This window comes from Nicotiana sylvestris, chromosome 4, assembly GCF_000393655.2.
Source record: "Nicotiana sylvestris chromosome 4, ASM39365v2, whole genome shotgun sequence".
Lineage (NCBI taxonomy): Eukaryota > Viridiplantae > Streptophyta > Magnoliopsida > Solanales > Solanaceae > Nicotiana > Nicotiana sylvestris.
This window is the reverse complement of record NC_091060.1, coordinates 145,645,076-145,661,623: the sequence shown is the minus strand read 5'-3', so window position 1 is coordinate 145,661,623 and position 16,548 is coordinate 145,645,076. Positions and strand designations below refer to the sequence as shown.

The window sequence follows — 16,548 nt, the reverse complement described above, 5'->3', positions numbered from 1 at the left end:
GGGCAGGCCTGGGTTTTGGGCTGTTTGTTTGGGCCAATTTTAACAAATTGGCCCAAGTCCGGAAGGGAAGGGACCTTTTCTTATTATTTTTTTTTCTTTTTCTTTTATTATAAAAATACAAAAATAAGTAAAATCAAATTAAAAATAAACACCTAGTACAATTATTTGCACACACATTAAAATAATTCAAAACAGGTAAAATTAAACAAAACAAAATCACGGACAAAGATGCTTGTTTATGCTTTTCTTTTTTTTTAACGACCGGATTACGGTTCGAATTACGCCTGACACACATTTTGTATTTTAAATAAATTACTAAGAAAAAATAAAAATGGGCAAAATTCACAAATAAATAAACAAAGTGTTGCACAGAAATCTGAAAATTGTACAGCATGGCCAATTATTATTTTTTTATTTCTTTTTGGAGCGATTGTCGTGCGAAACAAAAATCACGTGCTCACAGGGAGGATCCATCGCTTGAAGCATCATCATCTTCCTTCACAGCAGAGTACTTGGAGCCGGAGAGGTCAAGCAGAGCAAGAGTTTTCTTGATCTTTTCAGCAACATCGCTTCCTCCTTCAGATGCGTTTGTGGAAGATCTTGCTCCTTTTGAGGATGAAGATCCGAAAACAGGGTTGATACGGATGGCACTTGGGGTGCTTGTTGTCCTAAAGAGCTTGCTTTGCTCCTCGTAACTGGTCCAAAGCTTTCAAAGGTGACATCGAGGATGCTTTCCACATCAACATAGAACTTGGAGTTAGCAGCCTTGGTGGATGTTGATCTGGAGTTGATTTTCTTCGAAGCCATTTCAATGTTCTTGAACTTTGGTGATTGAAAAGTTGAGATGAGAGGTAGAGATTGTCCCACTGGGCGTGCCAGAATTTGTAGACAATAAATTTGGTTCGAGAAAATAAAATCAAGACCGAAAAATATCGCAACAATCGTAGAATTGTATTTCGAATATTTGAGTGTTACAATCTCTATGAATCCTCTGATTCTACTTTTCAATAGTAAATAAATTCAAGGGCCTTTGAGCTTGATCTTGAATATGTATTTGTTGCCTCGAACGATGATCTTGTTCTTGAGCTTGAGCTTGATTGCTTGAACTTGACCTTGATTTGTTCTTCGTTCTTGAACTTGCACTTGATTTCTTGAACTTGAACTTGAAGCCTGAAACTTGTGGAGGAATTTGCAGTGTTTAATCCACGAGCTCTTTCTTGCTTCTTGTTATAACTTCTGGTGTCTTTTCTGAGTTATGAAGACCCTTATTTATAGTTGTGGAGGGGAAGAGTTGTGATAAGAATAAACTCTTTTCGACCAATCAAATTGAAGTGTGACATGGTTGCATTTGATTGGCCAGAACATGTCACTTGCACACGTGGCGCGATTTCATTGGCCTTTTAGCGTGACTGGACATGCCTTGTTATTTTGACATGTGGCATAGTCCTATTGGCTCTTCCGCTTGACTTGGCACGCCACGTCATTTGACACGTGGCACCAAACTGGGCCTCCAGGAAGATGACATCTTGGGCTTAATGAAGTTGGCTCATCACTTTAGCCCAATTAAATGGGCTAGCCCAATGGATTAAGACTTATATATTTAATCCATATATATTGGACTTATATAACTAATTCAATTATATTAGCCCAATAATATTTATTTGGACTAGCATATTAAAATATAGTCCATATTATTTTATCGATTTAATTTCGATAAAATTTTAATGCTTACAATTCTCTCGATATTTTGAATTCTCTTTTATATAGTGGATTGCTCATCTTTGCTTATGGATACATGTCAATTGACTGAATCACGTTAAATGTTTGCGTCTCTTTTGGTGTTTTTCTCTTTTGTTATCTGATTTATCGCCGTTCAAGATTTATGATGTTAGCTTCTGCATGACATCTGATTATTTCGATCATAACAACTGGTATCAAAGTCAATAGTTTGGCAGCAGAACTACAGATATGGTGAAGTGTGGCGTGGGGCTCAGCTTAGTGCCTTTATCTGTCTATGGGGTTTACAACTTTTACCTGTAGCTTTAAAGATGCATACACAACCTTTGAGCTAAGTTGAGGAAAATATTTAGTATATTGGAGAATATATATCTATCTCAAAGATAATAGAATCACTTTACAGTGAAATGAAGATGAAATATTACATGGTACAGTATAACTTCTATATACATATAGTACATAAAGAAACCTTTTACCCTATGGAACCAACTAAAATGCAACTAAAGGTGTTGGTCCATTAACAAAGGAATTGGTAACCCTGAAATAAAGTAGGTTACTTGGCAATAACAAATAAATCTATTGTTATACTTCCTATGTATATAAGTTAAACCCATAGTAAATACACTCATGATCTGTAGCATGGATTAATAGAAAATAACATGCAAAAGCATGGTAAAAACCATAACATAAATTCATACGGATAATATGCATGTAAAGAAATTATACATCTGCTTGAGATCTGGAATAATAAACGAAATCATGTTCGTCCACCGTTTTACTGATGCATTGCTTAGCGTAGCTTTGTTTTCAATCGACCTCAAAGATGTAGATGTGAACCTTTCAAGCATCCAAATCTTTCTCGGGCATGTCAATAGTGTTTCTCCGGCTCCTGTTTTGATTAGCCATGCTACTTAGCACTACATCATTATGTCTCTCATTTGGTCCTATTCTTCGTCTTAAGGACATGCAGATCAAGTTAACCTCTCGCTTTCCGAAATAGTATGTGGTTTCCAAATATTTTGATATCTCTTCATAGACAACTCGTATTTTTGCATGTGGCATCTCCATATCTATTTTGTTGATGGCACCATTGCGTGATGTCGCATGCATGGAGCTGCCAATTAAGCACGTGGTGATCCCGGTACGTGCGTGGATGGATGCCCACCTTGGTGAGAATTTTGGGTGTGTGTAAAACCTGGCACCAAGGCATCCATGACCACATCGATGACGGTCGTGGTTGCCTGGTCGTGGTTGCCTGGGTGTCAGCGAGGCAGTTGTTGAACCAATAGACTAGATCCTCTTCTCTATCTCCATCTCTATCTACGGCGGACTTATCATGCGGGATACCAGTGGCTTGGTAGGCTATGGATTCAAGGGTGCCACCAACATGTGGCTTATTATCCCACATATATTTTGTTGGAGAAGAATTGAATATAAGCTTAATAGGCACGTGTGGCGGACCTAAACCATGCATTCCTAGCTACGAGTAATACCCCCACCACCCTCAACCTCCAGCAATTTCTTTTGTTCTTGGAATAATTAGTAATTTGTAAGTTAAAAGACTATATTAGTATGAAAAAGATGGGAGAATTAATTTATGTTATTAAGGGTAAATATTACTTTAGTCCTTAGGTTACTATCCCATATCTCCCATGTTATAAAATGCGACAGGAGTACTGGTACCATCAATCTTATTATGCGGATATATTAGTTTAGAAAAATTATTTGCAACGGTAGTGTTTGAACCATCTTGTACGGATCTCTACCATTCGCAAAAATTTATGTAATATTTCAAGAAACAACCAAGTTTAACGTGTTCTTTTTTTGAAATTCTCATTGTTTAACAATCTCAATATCTCACTATTAAGTAGAATGTCAATACAATTTTATACATTTTGAATATTTTAAATTTATTTGAAGTTAAAAATGGTTTGCTCTTACCAAAAAAAAAAGAAAGAAAGAGAAAAATACATGGTTTTTTCCAGATTCTTATCGTGTAATAGTCTTGATTTTTTACCACCAAGTAAAATGTTAATAACTTCACATATTAGAATAGTTCAAATCAATTTAAAAGTGAAAAAAGGGTATGATCCACTTGGGCCCCTCAATTTTCGGGTCTTAAATCAATTGTTTTAGTGGCTTTGGACTTGAGCCAACCTTGTTGGTTAGAATAATTTAAGTACTGGACCTCTGATTTCCATGAAGTCTATGGTAGAATAATTCAAGTATTGAACTCTGATTTCCATGAAGACTAAGAATTGTGTTTTAAATGGATGTCTTCTGATTAGCAATTGGCACAACAAGAAAAGCAGGGCAGTCTCTGCTTATTGAACATGCACGTTGATATAGACTAGGTCTGAGAAAAAACTATGTTGGCTTTTATGCTACATTAACCTCATATGGACATAGTTAATGTTTGATAAAAAAATATTAAGCTTTTTGTTAAATTAATTAATGAAGAAATAGAGGATAAATCTTAGCCAGAGATAATTAATTCTAGATCTAAGTACATCGAATAAGGGAACAAGGTATAATCAAGCTTATAAGCTTTATAAGATATCAATGTAAATGATAGGCTTACTTTTTGACACATTATCTCGTGATGTAATGATAAAGACAGAAAAAGATGGAATGCCATCAGCGATAACGAGATCTATCTTTATTGATTCAATAAACACAATTACAGCGATTTGTCTTCACTATCTAAACCCTTTCTTGGTTTTCTTCCCTTCCTCTCTTTCTGGGAGAGGATCCCCCTTTTTTCCTTGTCTTCTTACCTCCTATATATATTATCAGTATTCCCTTTTGCCCATCGGTCCTTGACCAGAATGGCTTCATCCCTTGATTGTACTTCACGTAGCCTCCCTCAAATACCACGATATTTACTTCACCATACAGGCTTTTTGATGGCTCGATCTCGGCAGTGGTTGAGGTGCTCGATGTTATCACACCTTATGGGTCGATCACGGATCAGTCGACCTCTTACCATTCTTTTTGGCACATCCACGTATGGTCAGATTTTGACCCATACAGTTAGTCCATCTGCCCGTTGGGGTCGCCTCTTGGCAAGCTCGATGGGCAGATTCTGTTGATTCAAAAATTGGGAGAAATTTGAATGCTTTATGCGGGGGCGAGAACCTCATGGCGAGGTGGCAACGTGACGCTTCAAGAATTGCGTCAGATCGTTATGTCCATTTAAATTTGGACCGTCACGTCAGTTCAGGATGTCACCAATTTTCTCTTACATCATTATGGCGCACGTTTCCCAGGTATTGTGTCATTTCCCGTGCCTTTTTCGTTTTCTAACTGGTGGCTCATGGTTTTCCCGCTTAAGGCACTTGTATCCCTATAAATAAGGGGAAGCCTCTCATTTGAATGCTATGTTTCCCAACTGCTTAAGAGAGAATTCTGCAAATCTTCTCATCTTCCCTTAATTATCTTTTTCTTTCATCATCTTCGTTTCTTTTTATCAAAGAAAAACAATGGCTAGTACTTCTTCCTACTTTGACAGAGCTATAGGTGCTCCGGTGCTGGAGAATGACGTATCCCTGCTTGAAGAGGGAGTGGAAGTGGTGGAAGATTAGGGGTTTTCATCGGTGGATGAGGTGGTTCCCCGCCCGGGGAAGGTGAGGACCGATTTCAAGAGCCCCATCGGAGATAAACCGAAACTCGTTCCTTCCATGATGGATTCTGAGGCGATCACGGCATTTAAAGCCAAATAGGGGATCCCATATCATATTGAAATAGTGTCGGCGGATAAGGATATAATGCATTTATACCGCCTGGGATACTGCACATTTTACGCGTATCCCTTTGTTATTGGGTACACGTTTCCCCTTCCTTCCTTGGTGGTGGATTTCTGCCGCTACTATGAGGTGTGCCCGATCCAACTTTCTCTCTATGCGTACAAACACTTCCTCATGCTCATCAAGTATGCGGAGCTGGCCGACCGAGGAATCTCCCTAGGGCACATGCTACACCTCTTCGCCCCCTATTTTCTTCGGGGTACAATGATTTATATGGGTCATCGAGGGACCAAGAGTTTGGTGGTGAATATGGACGATAAGGCCAACCACCGCTTTTTGGAGAGCTACTTCTATGTCCGAACAGGACATATCGTGTCGAACCTAGCAGGGTTTCCTGAGACGTGGAACTTTGCTCGCGAGTTTTCCTGTTTACTTTATGCAATTTTTCTTAAGACGGTCTACGGTTTCTCCTTTTAGCGACTTCACTGAGGATTTGCTTTTATTTTACAGCCGAGAGACTACCTCCCCTGCTAGTTACCGATATTCGCGAATAGGTGAGCGCAATTCTCCCCTACACGATGGGAATTCGTGAGTGGGCGTCTTTCTATGAGAAGTTTGGGTGTAAGCCTCTTACTGATGAGTTGGCTCGTCGTGATTTTGTTTTGTTTTTTGCTTCGTAGTTTAACTTTGTCGTTATATGATCAAATCCCTCCTTATTGACAGGTCAGAGGGGAGTGAGAAGGATGAGGGCTCCTCCGCTCGCATTCCGTCAATCGGTGCCTTTCGCCCGGCCTGCACCGATAAATACTATAGGCCAGGGCGTAGGGAGTCTGGCTGCTCGTCGAACCGCACCCGCGGTCGAAGTCATACGCTTAGAGGTTACTCCTCAACTGAAGACTCCGACCCCCACAGTCCGTTCAACGGGCGAATCTTCTCGCGTTAGTAGTGGAGAGGCCCCATCGAAGAGAAGAAGGGTGGTATTGGAAGGGGATTCTCTAGCCGAAACACCCTCGAGGGGCGACCTTCCTTTGATAGTACCCGAAACCGACGGTGGTGCCAACTGGGACGTGGAGGTGACACCCGTTGCGAGTGTTCAAGGGGTTGTTGTGGCGGAGGGACGAAGTTCTGAGGCTGCCATTACCGTTTCGGGTGGCTTATCAACATCTCGGTGAAACTGCATCCCTTCATCGTCCATTGAGAGGGGGAAAGGTGTCATGGTTGAAGAGTATGAATCTGACTCCGACATTGACCCTGAGGACATGAGGATGTTCGAGGGGGGCTTTACCAGGACTGAGGCAAGAGAAGAAGGTCCTTCCCACATTCTTGAAGTTCCATCAGATTTCAACCTGCTACAGGACATGATGGATTTGGTGCCGCAATTCGATCTTCTATGCTCCGCCGCTGAAAATGGAGCTCTTCAAGATGTTAGCGACTCCGAATTATCACGTGGTTTGGCCGCGATGGGCCTAAGGGTGAGTTCCCTTCTGTTTTCTTTGTTCCATGACCTTTGTCTTTACTGACTCTTTTCTTCCCTCGCTCTTTTTTTTTGTAGACTTACATGCTGGAGATCGAGAGCGCTTGTAGGGCTGAGATACGGGCCGAGATTTTTCTGAAAATGGCAGAGAAGTATCGGTGGTATCACAATAGGTGCCGTGAGATGCGCGAGCAGCTTAGAGCGGGCGATGGTATTCAGTCTGTCAGGGAGGAGTTGGAGAAAAGAGATGAGGAATTGATGCGGTCTATCCGCAGATGCAGTGAGCTTGAGGAGCTACTTCACGCCAAAGACAAGGAGCTTGAGGTAGGCAAAGGGATTTCCGCTGAGTGTGAGGACCTTCAGGCGAAGGTGCTGTCTTTACGAGCTGAGCTTGAGCAAAATGCTAGTAGAGTCGACCGTCTTAGTGCTGAATGGGCGGAGAAGGTGGTCGAGCTGGAAAAGAAAGTGGCCGAATTAGAGAGAGCCGATGGTGCTCGAGTTTCGGCTTTAGCAAGGGTAGCGACACTAGAAGATACCATCCGCGTCCTCAAGTTTGAGCAGGAATCTGAGAGGGAGACGGCCACACTGAGGTAGGCACGGCTCGAGGAGCGAATCGATGAGCTTGATCGGGATGCTTCGAGCTTGGGAGACCGATTTGCGGCTCTTGAAGCTAAGAAGGCACAGTTACTAGCTCAGGCTCCCTCTCAAGAGTTTGCATCATCTACTGTTCCTTGCCGCTTGTATGAGCTATGGGTACATGCTGAGGCCCAACGTGATATATACAAGGGTTTGTGGGAGGCGGGGAGTGTTCCAGAGGCCGCCTTTGAAGATGCTCGGGCAAAGGAACGCGAGGCTCATATTGCTTGCGGTTACGACCCTGCGACACCGGAGGTTAGTGAGGGTGCTGAGATTAAAGATGAGCTTCCTTCAGATATTGATGATGCTGGGGAGAACGACGGTGGAGATGATGCCGAGTGAAAAAAATTCTTTGCAGCTTTTGTAGTTAGTTTTATTTTGTTGTTATTTATTTTCACCTTTTTTCTTTGGGGCTCGCCTTTGGCCTTTTATAAGGGCGGAACTGTTGTGTATGTATGTCTGAATAAGATAGTTGTTTCGACTTCGGTTATTTATCTTTTTGCTTTCTCTTTCCTTTTTTTTCTTTGAATAAGACCTTCGGATTTCCCGATAATTAGTCCCTAATTTTTAATTGGGAATTCGAACGAGGTTGGGCTTGGTTTGCCTGATCCGAGCGAGATCGGATCTCATTTCATGAGTTCGAATGAAGTCACCTTTGATTTGCAAATTCGAGCGAGGTCGACTTCTGATTTGCCAATTTGGGCGAAGTCGATTTTGACTTGTATATTCGACCGAGGTCAAACTTAGAGTTGCCAACTTGGGCGAAGTTGATTTTGACTTAATTTTGCATGGCGAGTTTCGCGATGGCAGGGGGCCAGCTCATGTGAGATTGCACTATGACCCGTATGAGTTCGACGGGGTCAAACTTTTAGTTGTTGATTCGGGTTGGCAAACTTTTACTTCCACTCGGCGATTGCCGACAACCATAGGGGTATGAATTCGAGCAAGATTGAAATTGCAACCTGTTATAAGTTCGAGCGAGGTGGAACTTTCCTTTCATTTGATGATGGCCCACATCCATAACGGTGTTAATTCGAGCGAGGTGAATCATAACCCATTTGGCGATAGCCGGTGGCCGTAGGGGTGTTAATTCGAGCGAGGTCGAATCGTAACCCATTTGGCGATGGCCGATGGCCATAGGGGTGTTAATTCAAGCGAGGTTGAATCATAACCCGTTTGGCGATGGCCGATCGTCGAATTGTAACCCGTTTGGTGAAGGTCGATGGCCGTAGGGGTGTTAGTTTGAGCGAGGTCGAATCGTAACTAGTTTGGAGATGGCCGATGGTCGTAGGGGTGTTAATTTGAGCGAGGCCGGAATTGTAACCCATTGTAAGTTCGAGCGAGGTCAAATTTTCCTTTCGTTTGGCATTGGCCGATGGCCGTAAGGGTGTTAATTCGAGCGAGGTCAGAATTGTAACCCGTTGTAAGTTCAAGAGAGGTCGAATTTTCCTTTCATTTGGCGATGTCCGATGGCCGTAAGGGTGTTAATTCGAAAGAGGTCGGAATTGTAACCCATTGAGTTACTTTTATTTAACATTACTCGTCGCCATATTATTTATGCGTGCATCGGGGTTAGTCCCGGTTTGCTTAATTTTGCTTTCATTGGAGAGCCGTGTGTCTGGGTAAGTCCCAGCCTACTTAAGTTTACTTTCATTGGAGAATACTGTGCATTTCACGGGCCCATCGCTCAGTTCCCTGTTCTAGAGATTGTTTCATAATAGTCGACATGTGCTGAGCCATTTCTGTTATTTGTAGTGCGGTATGGCTTAGAGGGCTTTGCTCGGTCATTGCTTGCGAGATGGTATGGTACGGAACCTTTTCCTGGTGTGTTTTAGTGGCATTCATTCCTTGTTCGCGTACCTGTGAGAATGCTCGTGTTCTTGTTCTGAACCAAAGTGAGAGTGTTATAAGTTAAATCCAAATGAAATTGCATGTTACCTTGGCCTGGTAAGTCGGTGAGAGGGGGCGGCACTGTAGGGTCGTCCACTTAGCCTCGGGCTCGAATGACGGTTTTAGATTTGGCAGTGGTGTTCGGCTTCGTCGTTAGTCACGTCTAGGCCTTTCGTGGGTTGGACTTACCTTGCCCGTTGGGATATCGAGATCGAGTCCCGATCTGATCCCATCTGATTTTTTTGCAAATAATAAGGGAAACATGTCATACTTTGCTCATAAATCACATGGTGCGTGTGGGTACGAAAATAAGGTAGGATATGTCCATTATTTCAAAGAATCACACAGTAGGCTATCGTCCCTTCCTAAGGGGTGGAAGTACAGGCAGGTATATAAGGTGGATACGTCAAATGGGATTGCGGTCATGGTAAGTGCATAGTGACCATGATCCTACTTTAAACATGCATATGACATGCCAAACCTATCGTTACAGATGAGGCGTGCGTTTTGCATAGACTGACCTAGATTAGTTCGGTTATCTCAAAAGCTTATCTATCACTTTTTCGAGTTGGTGTTTATACCAAGATGATGAGGCTATGATAGCCTGGAAGTGATACTTGGCTGGTTTTAGATCTAAAGGAAACTAAAAATTTGGCTAAGAAATCCCCACAGACAGCGCCAAATTATTTGACCAAAAAGTATTAAATTTTTTGTTAAACTAATTAATGAAGAAAATAGAGGATAAATCTTAGCCAGAGATAATTAACTCTAGATCTAAGCATATCGAATAAGGGAACAAGGTATAATCAAGCTTATAAACTTTATAAGATATCAAATGTAAATGATAGGCTTACTTTTTGACACATTATCTCGTGATGTAATGATAAAGACAGAAAAGATGGAATGACATCGGCAATGACGAGATCTATCTTTATTTATTAAATAAACACAATTACAGCGATTTGTCTTCACTATCTAAACTCTTTCTTGGTTTTCTTTCCTTCCTCTCTTTCTGGGAGATGAAGCTCCCCTTTCCTTATCTTCTTACCTCCTATATATATTATCAATATTCCCTTTTGCCCATCGTAGAGTGACTTCATCCCTTGATTGTACTTCACATCGCCTCCCTCAAATACCACGATATTTACTTCACCATATAGGCTTTTGATGGCTCGATCTCAGCAGTGGTCGAGGTGCTCGCTGTTATCACACCTTGTGGTTACAGCCACGACTCAGTCGACCTCTTACAATTCTTTTTGGCACGTCCACGTATGGTCAGATTTTGACCCGTACAGTTAAGACAAAAGCTTGACACTTAGCGTTACGGCGTCCATCAAAAGGAGTAGGTGTTGTTGCTAATAGACTGCAAGAGTCACTTAAAATGTCATGGATCCACTAAGTTGAATGTCAGTACTCATGAGATAATTTGAAATTTATGAAACTTTGGAGTATCAGTTATTCACATTGATCGCATGAACAATTAACGAGATTGTATCTACAAAGTTTGTTTTCCGTATGGCTTAAAAATAATAAAAGTTAGATATATGACTGCAATTTGGATTTCACGATGCAAAAAATACTTCTCAAAGTCAATAATGAACTCACAAGAATTTTGCAAGTGAGTTTTACAATTGGAAAGAGCAACTTTGTCGAAGATGGAGGTCAATAATCCACAGACCTCCATTGATGAGCTAGATCGAGCTTCAGAGAATATTCTAGAAAAATGAAAGTTATTCATTATCTCATGTCTGAACAATGTATATACACGTGTGACTAAGAGGGGAAAATAAAATGACCACTAACTACAAAAATGCCACTATAACTAACTCAACTACTTAGCTAACTAACACAGCTATCTAGTTAACTAACTCAGCTACACACCTATAAATATTTTATCAATTATTCTCAATACCCCCCCCCCCAGTTGGAGGTGAGGAAGTCACTGCCAACTTGCTGAGAAGATCAGAATGCTTGACTCCTGTAAGAGCCTTTGTTAGGATATCAACTAATTGAGCAGAGGTGGAAATATGGTGTAGCTTAACCAGCCCCTCTTGTATCTTGTTCCGGACAAAATGACAATCCACTTCAATATGTTTTGTCATCTCATGGAACACAGGAATTCTTGCAATATGAACAACAGCTTGACTGTCACAAAATACAGTTATAGGATTAGTACACATGACTGTCAGCTCTTCTAGTAATCTTTTTATCCATACAAGCTCACCCATAACTTTTCTAATTGACCTATACTCTGCCTCAGCAGAGGATAGTGAGACAGTAGTTTGCTTTTTGACTTCCAACTAATAGGACTATCCCCAAGCAACACAATGTAACCACTCACAGATTTCTTTGAACCAGGATAGGCAGCCCAATCTGAGTCACAATATGCACTCACATTATAGTCGGGGTCATTGGATAAGAATATTCCCAAAGTAGGGTCTTTCTTCAGGTATCTAAGGACATGAACAGCTAGTTGCCTTTAGGTGAGGTTCCCTTGGTTCCTGCATAAATTGGCTCAGATGCTAGACACTATAATCTATGTCCAATCTTGTATTTATTAAGAAATTTAACTTCCTAACTAGCTTCTTGTAGTACCCTGGGTCAGGGAACAAAGTTCCTTCATCTTTTCTCAGTTTGATGGTAGAGTCAAGTAGAGAACTAACAGGAGAGTATGCCAAACAATCAACTCCTTCAGCAGGTCCATAGTGAATTTTCTTTGACAAATCATCACTCCATCACCTTTGTACAACATTTCTAATCCCAAAAAGTAGTGTAACTTTCCAAGGTTCTTTATCCTGAATTGATTATGCAGAAAAGCGTTCAATTCTGTGATTTTCTCCAAGTTGGTACCAGTTAGAATTATATCATCTACATGAACAGCCACAAAGACTGTTGAGTTCCCCAGTTTCTTATAGAACAATGAGTGATCACTATCTGAATGTTTGACCTAGAATGTAAGGATTCTGTCAATTTGTCATAACATTGCCTGCTAGATTATTTTAGACCATATAGTGACTTCCTAAGTTTGCATACAGATTTCCAGTAGGTACCATTAAACCTTGTGGAACCTCCATTATACTTCTTCATGTAGATCCCCATGCAAAGATACATTGTTGATATCTAGTTGGTAAAGATCCCACCCTCTCTTTACTGCAATGTTGATTAGTGTTCTTACTATGGTCATTTTTACCACTGGTGAGAAAGCCTCTGTGTAATCAATTCTTGCTTCTTGTGTGTAATCCTTCACTACCAGCCTTGCTTTGAACCTTTCTACACTTCCATCTGTGTTCTATTTGATCTTGTATACCCATTTGCAGCCTATAGCTTTCTTTCCTGCAGGTAACTCAACTAGGTCCCAAGTATGGTTAGCATATAATTCTTCAAATTCTTGTGTCATTGACATTTGCCAAGCAGGATTCATAGATGCCTCCTTATAAGAAGATGGCTCACAATCATGTGAATTTTAATTAATTGCTGACTCTCAAGTTGTAAGACATTAAATGAGAATGATGTTTATTATTGCAGATTGCATTAAAAGATGTGGAATTGGTGTGATAAGCAGGCTCTGTGTTGTGGTGTTGAAGAGTTGGCAAGGAATATACATAGTCTTTGAGGTGTGCTAGAGTAGTGTAGGTTCTACCTGATCTTCTGGGATTTGGAGGATTTATTTGAAGGTTGTTAGACTCAATAATTTGAGGGTTAGTGGGTTATACTTGTATAAGTGGCTGAGAGGCAAAGTTATTGGATTGATTGGGTGTTATTGAACTAGATGAAGGTAATAGTGAACTAGATAAATGAATAGGTGCAGGTGGAGAAACAGGTGCAACAGTATCAATTACAGGTCCATCAGTGACAGAAATTGATGCATTTTCATCATACAAGCCATAATCATTTGACTCCTTAGATATAGGATGACAACAGGATGGACTGGAATTTAACAGATGCAATATTGAGGGAAAACTAGAATGTTCAAGGGAAACTACAAAAGAAAAGATATTTTCATGAAACACTACATCTCTAGATAAATGTATCCTCTTTGTGGCTAAGTCTAGGACCTTGTAACCTTTAGTACTAAAGGGATAACCTACAAAGACATGAGGTGTGGCTCTTGGTTCAAACTTGTCTCTATGGGTTTTCTGTGTACAAGGGTAGCATAAACACCCAAAACTCTTGAGTTGTGAGTATTTGGGTATTTTATTATATAGAAGTTCATATGGGCTTTTATTGTTAAGAACAATGGATGGAAGTCTGTTTATTATGTAGGTAGCTGCTAGGATGCACTCTCCCCAGTATTTTATGGGTAGTTTGGGCTGGTAAAGGAGGGCTCTTGCTGTTTCAATTAGGTATTTGTGTTTTTTTTCCACCATACCATTTTGTTGTGGTGTGTATGGAAAGTTTTCTGATGAATTATGCCCTTTTCTTGAAAGTATGTCCTATTTTCATTGTTAACAAATTCTTGGCCATTGTCAGATCTAATTATCTTAACAGGGGTGTCAAACATATTTTCAATCATGGATAGAAAGCTTTTAATAGCATGAAAAGTATTACTTTTGCATCTTAGGAGGTGAGTCCAGGTTGACCTACTAAAATCATCAACCATGGTAATGAAGTATTTGTAATTATCATGTCTACCAGTACAAACTAATTTAAATGTGTATGATAGGGCCCTCACATGTCTACATGAAGTAATTCAAATATTTTGGTGGATGAAGTAGTTCTTTCAGGGAATGGCAATCTAGTCTGTCTAGCCATTGGACAGATTGAACAAACAAAAGGCTGTTTGGGTGCAAAACTGACTGGTAAAGCAGATATTTTCCTCATTTTTACAAAAGGTACATGTCCTAGACTATTGTGCCACAAATAATCAACATTATTTCCAGAAGATGCAGAACATATTGGAGAAGAATTTGCACTAAAAATATCAGTTTTATTGCATGAATGGATACTATTTATATTGTTTAATGAGTGAGGTGGATCATTTACAGTTGGTAATGAATAAGATGGATGAATTTGATCATTTTCACTACTAGCATTCTTATCAGAAATGGAAACACAAGAATGAGATTGACTAGGAATTGAAACAGTAGGTGGGCTCAAGTTTGAACGGTTGTGATACTTTGAACAAAGGAAGTACAATCCATTTCTTGCCTTACCAATCTCTAGAGGCCTCTTCATTGAAGGACCCTTCATTAGACAAAGATACTTGTTGAAATTAACCATGCAATCATGATGCCCTGTTAAAGAGTGAATTGAAATGTGGTTGTATTTGAAACTAGGTACATACAAGACCCTAAACAAAGTTAGCTTAGGACTGAGTAAAGCATCACCAATTTCTGTCACTTTCACCTTGTGTCCATTAGGCAAGGTGACAAGGAAGGGATAAGGTAAAGTTCTAATGTTGGTGAGGAAAGATTTTCTATATGTCATGTGGTTTGTAGCTCCACTATCTAATATCCACAAATCAGCAATTGAATTTGAACATTTACACATAGTTGTTTTAGCTATCTCTTTATAAGTATAGCAAGCTAGAATACCTGCGAAGTTGACAGTTGCACTGGTGATCATGTTCGGATTCTCCTGCATTATTGATTTTGAAGTTCTCTAGCAAACTCAACAGCTGGTTGTATTGTTCCTTTGTCAGGTTCTGAAGATTCTGATTATGATTCCTGCTATCAGCATCTTCATTAATGCATAATTGCATTTCTTCACACTGACCATGTATATTTGCAGCATATCCTGTGTTCCTACCCCTTGTAAACTTGAAGTTTTGTGGAAACTCATGTAACTTATAGCATGTTTCCTTGGTCTGCCCATGCTTCTTACGGTAATCACAATACAACTTTGATCTATTAGGGGAAATGCAGGTCTATAGGAGTTCTGTCTTGCAGTATTGCCCTGCGGATTATAGTTGGTTCTAAATTTGTTGTTTTCTGGTCCATTGACATTCAGAGAGGTGGACTCCATGACTAGGCGATTGTTTGGCCTAATTTCTCTCTGCTTTTCCTCCTGGATAAGGATGGAAAAGGCTTTTGTAATACTAGGCAAGGGGTTCATCATCAGAATACTTTCCCTAACCACTGTGTAAACTTTATTGAGTCCCATTAAAATTGGATTAACCTTCAATTTTGTTCTGCCTTGTACAAATTTGCCTTGGCACCACAGGTGCATTGACATCCACATTGGGCATGCGCGTTCAAGGTATTAAGCTCTTCCCATAGCCTTTTCATTTTTGTGTAGTATCCAGTTATATCTAGGGTTCCTTGATTTAGATCTTTAATTTCCTTTTGTAATTGATAAAGTTTTGCTCTGTTTGTCTGATCATATATGTCCTCGAGCTCTTGCCATAACTCCTTTGCGTCACTCACGTACTGTAAGCCATCGGCCAAATCCTTTGAGAGCGAGTTTAGAATCCACGATGTCACCATATCATCACATCATGCCCACTGGTCATAGGTCGCCTCTCCAGCATTAGGTTTCTTACACTTTCCTGTGATAAATTCGACCTTATTCTTCACAGAGAGAGCTCTAAGAACACCTCTCCTCCAGGATCTATAGCTTGTGCCGTCAAATGTCACCGGTACCAAAATAGTTCTAGCACTTTCCCACGGATGCATGTACAGTGGATTAGTTGAATCCAAAATTGTAGTCGTGTCTTGAATTTCTTTGTCTCCAGCCATGAGGCAGAGAATGTCAAAAGTCTAAATTAATTGAAGATCGAGAGTTTGTGAATCAACGAATCTCAAAAAAAATTGTGGACTAAAAAACGTCTGAAAAACTTCTGATATGTGATTTCAAATCGGGTGAAAGAAGCAAAGAAGTAGAATAGGATGTGAGTTGAATCTGGATCGGAGATTAAGAGCTCCGCTCTAATACCATGTCGAAGATGGAGGTCAATAATCCACATACCACCATTGATGAGCTAGATCGAGCTTCAGTGAATATTCTAGAAACAAGAGGAATTGGGGAAACTGAAAGTTATTCATTATCTCATGTCTGAACAATGTATATACACGTGTGACTAAGAGGGGAAAATAAAATGACCACTAACTACAAAAATGTCATTAT

At 40.3% G+C, this 16,548-nt stretch overlaps 2 protein-coding genes across 2 annotated transcripts; one reads left to right on the top strand and one right to left on the bottom strand.

Annotated features, from left to right (window-relative positions):
- Window positions 1-6,697: 6,697 nt before the first annotated feature.
- Window positions 6,698-7,935, top strand: LOC138890303 (uncharacterized). The gene is made up of 3 exons (XM_070173678.1): window positions 6,698-6,955; window positions 7,036-7,547; window positions 7,599-7,935. The coding sequence occupies exons 1-3, from the start codon at window positions 6,698-6,700 to the stop codon at window positions 7,933-7,935; spliced, it is 1,107 nt and encodes a 368-aa protein (XP_070029779.1).
- A 3,443-nt stretch (window positions 7,936-11,378) lies between these two features.
- On the bottom strand, window positions 11,379-15,908 carry LOC138890302 (uncharacterized). Its single transcript, XM_070173677.1, has 8 exons — window positions 15,633-15,908; window positions 15,307-15,489; window positions 15,018-15,241; window positions 14,156-14,926; window positions 13,197-13,410; window positions 12,147-12,430; window positions 11,825-11,936; window positions 11,379-11,783 (listed from the first exon to the last, which is right to left on the bottom strand). The coding sequence occupies exons 1-8, from the start codon at window positions 15,906-15,908 to the stop codon at window positions 11,379-11,381; spliced, it is 2,469 nt and encodes an 822-aa protein (XP_070029778.1).
- Window positions 15,909-16,548: the final 640 nt, after the last annotated feature.

Excerpts from the sequence above, each read along its gene's own strand:
- LOC138890302 (XM_070173677.1), bottom strand. The coding sequence starts at position 15,908 with ATGGTGACATCGTGGATTCTAAACTCGCTCTCAAAGGATTTGGCCGAT. Across the intron at positions 15,242-15,306 it reads AAAGTTGTATTGTGATTACC|TTTACAAGGGGTAGGAACAC; the intron begins GTAAGAAGCATG and ends CAAAACTTCAAG. Across the intron at positions 14,927-15,017 it reads TGCAACTGTCAACTTCGCAG|TGGAGCTACAAACCACATGA; the intron begins GTATTCTAGCTT and ends GATATTAGATAG.
- LOC138890303 (XM_070173678.1), top strand. The coding sequence starts at position 6,698 with ATGGTTGAAGAGTATGAATCTGACTCCGACATTGACCCTGAGGACATG. Across the intron at positions 6,956-7,035 it reads TGGCCGCGATGGGCCTAAGG|ACTTACATGCTGGAGATCGA; the intron begins GTGAGTTCCCTT and ends TTTTTTTTGTAG. Across the intron at positions 7,548-7,598 it reads AGGGAGACGGCCACACTGAG|CTTGGGAGACCGATTTGCGG; the intron begins GTAGGCACGGCT and ends GGATGCTTCGAG.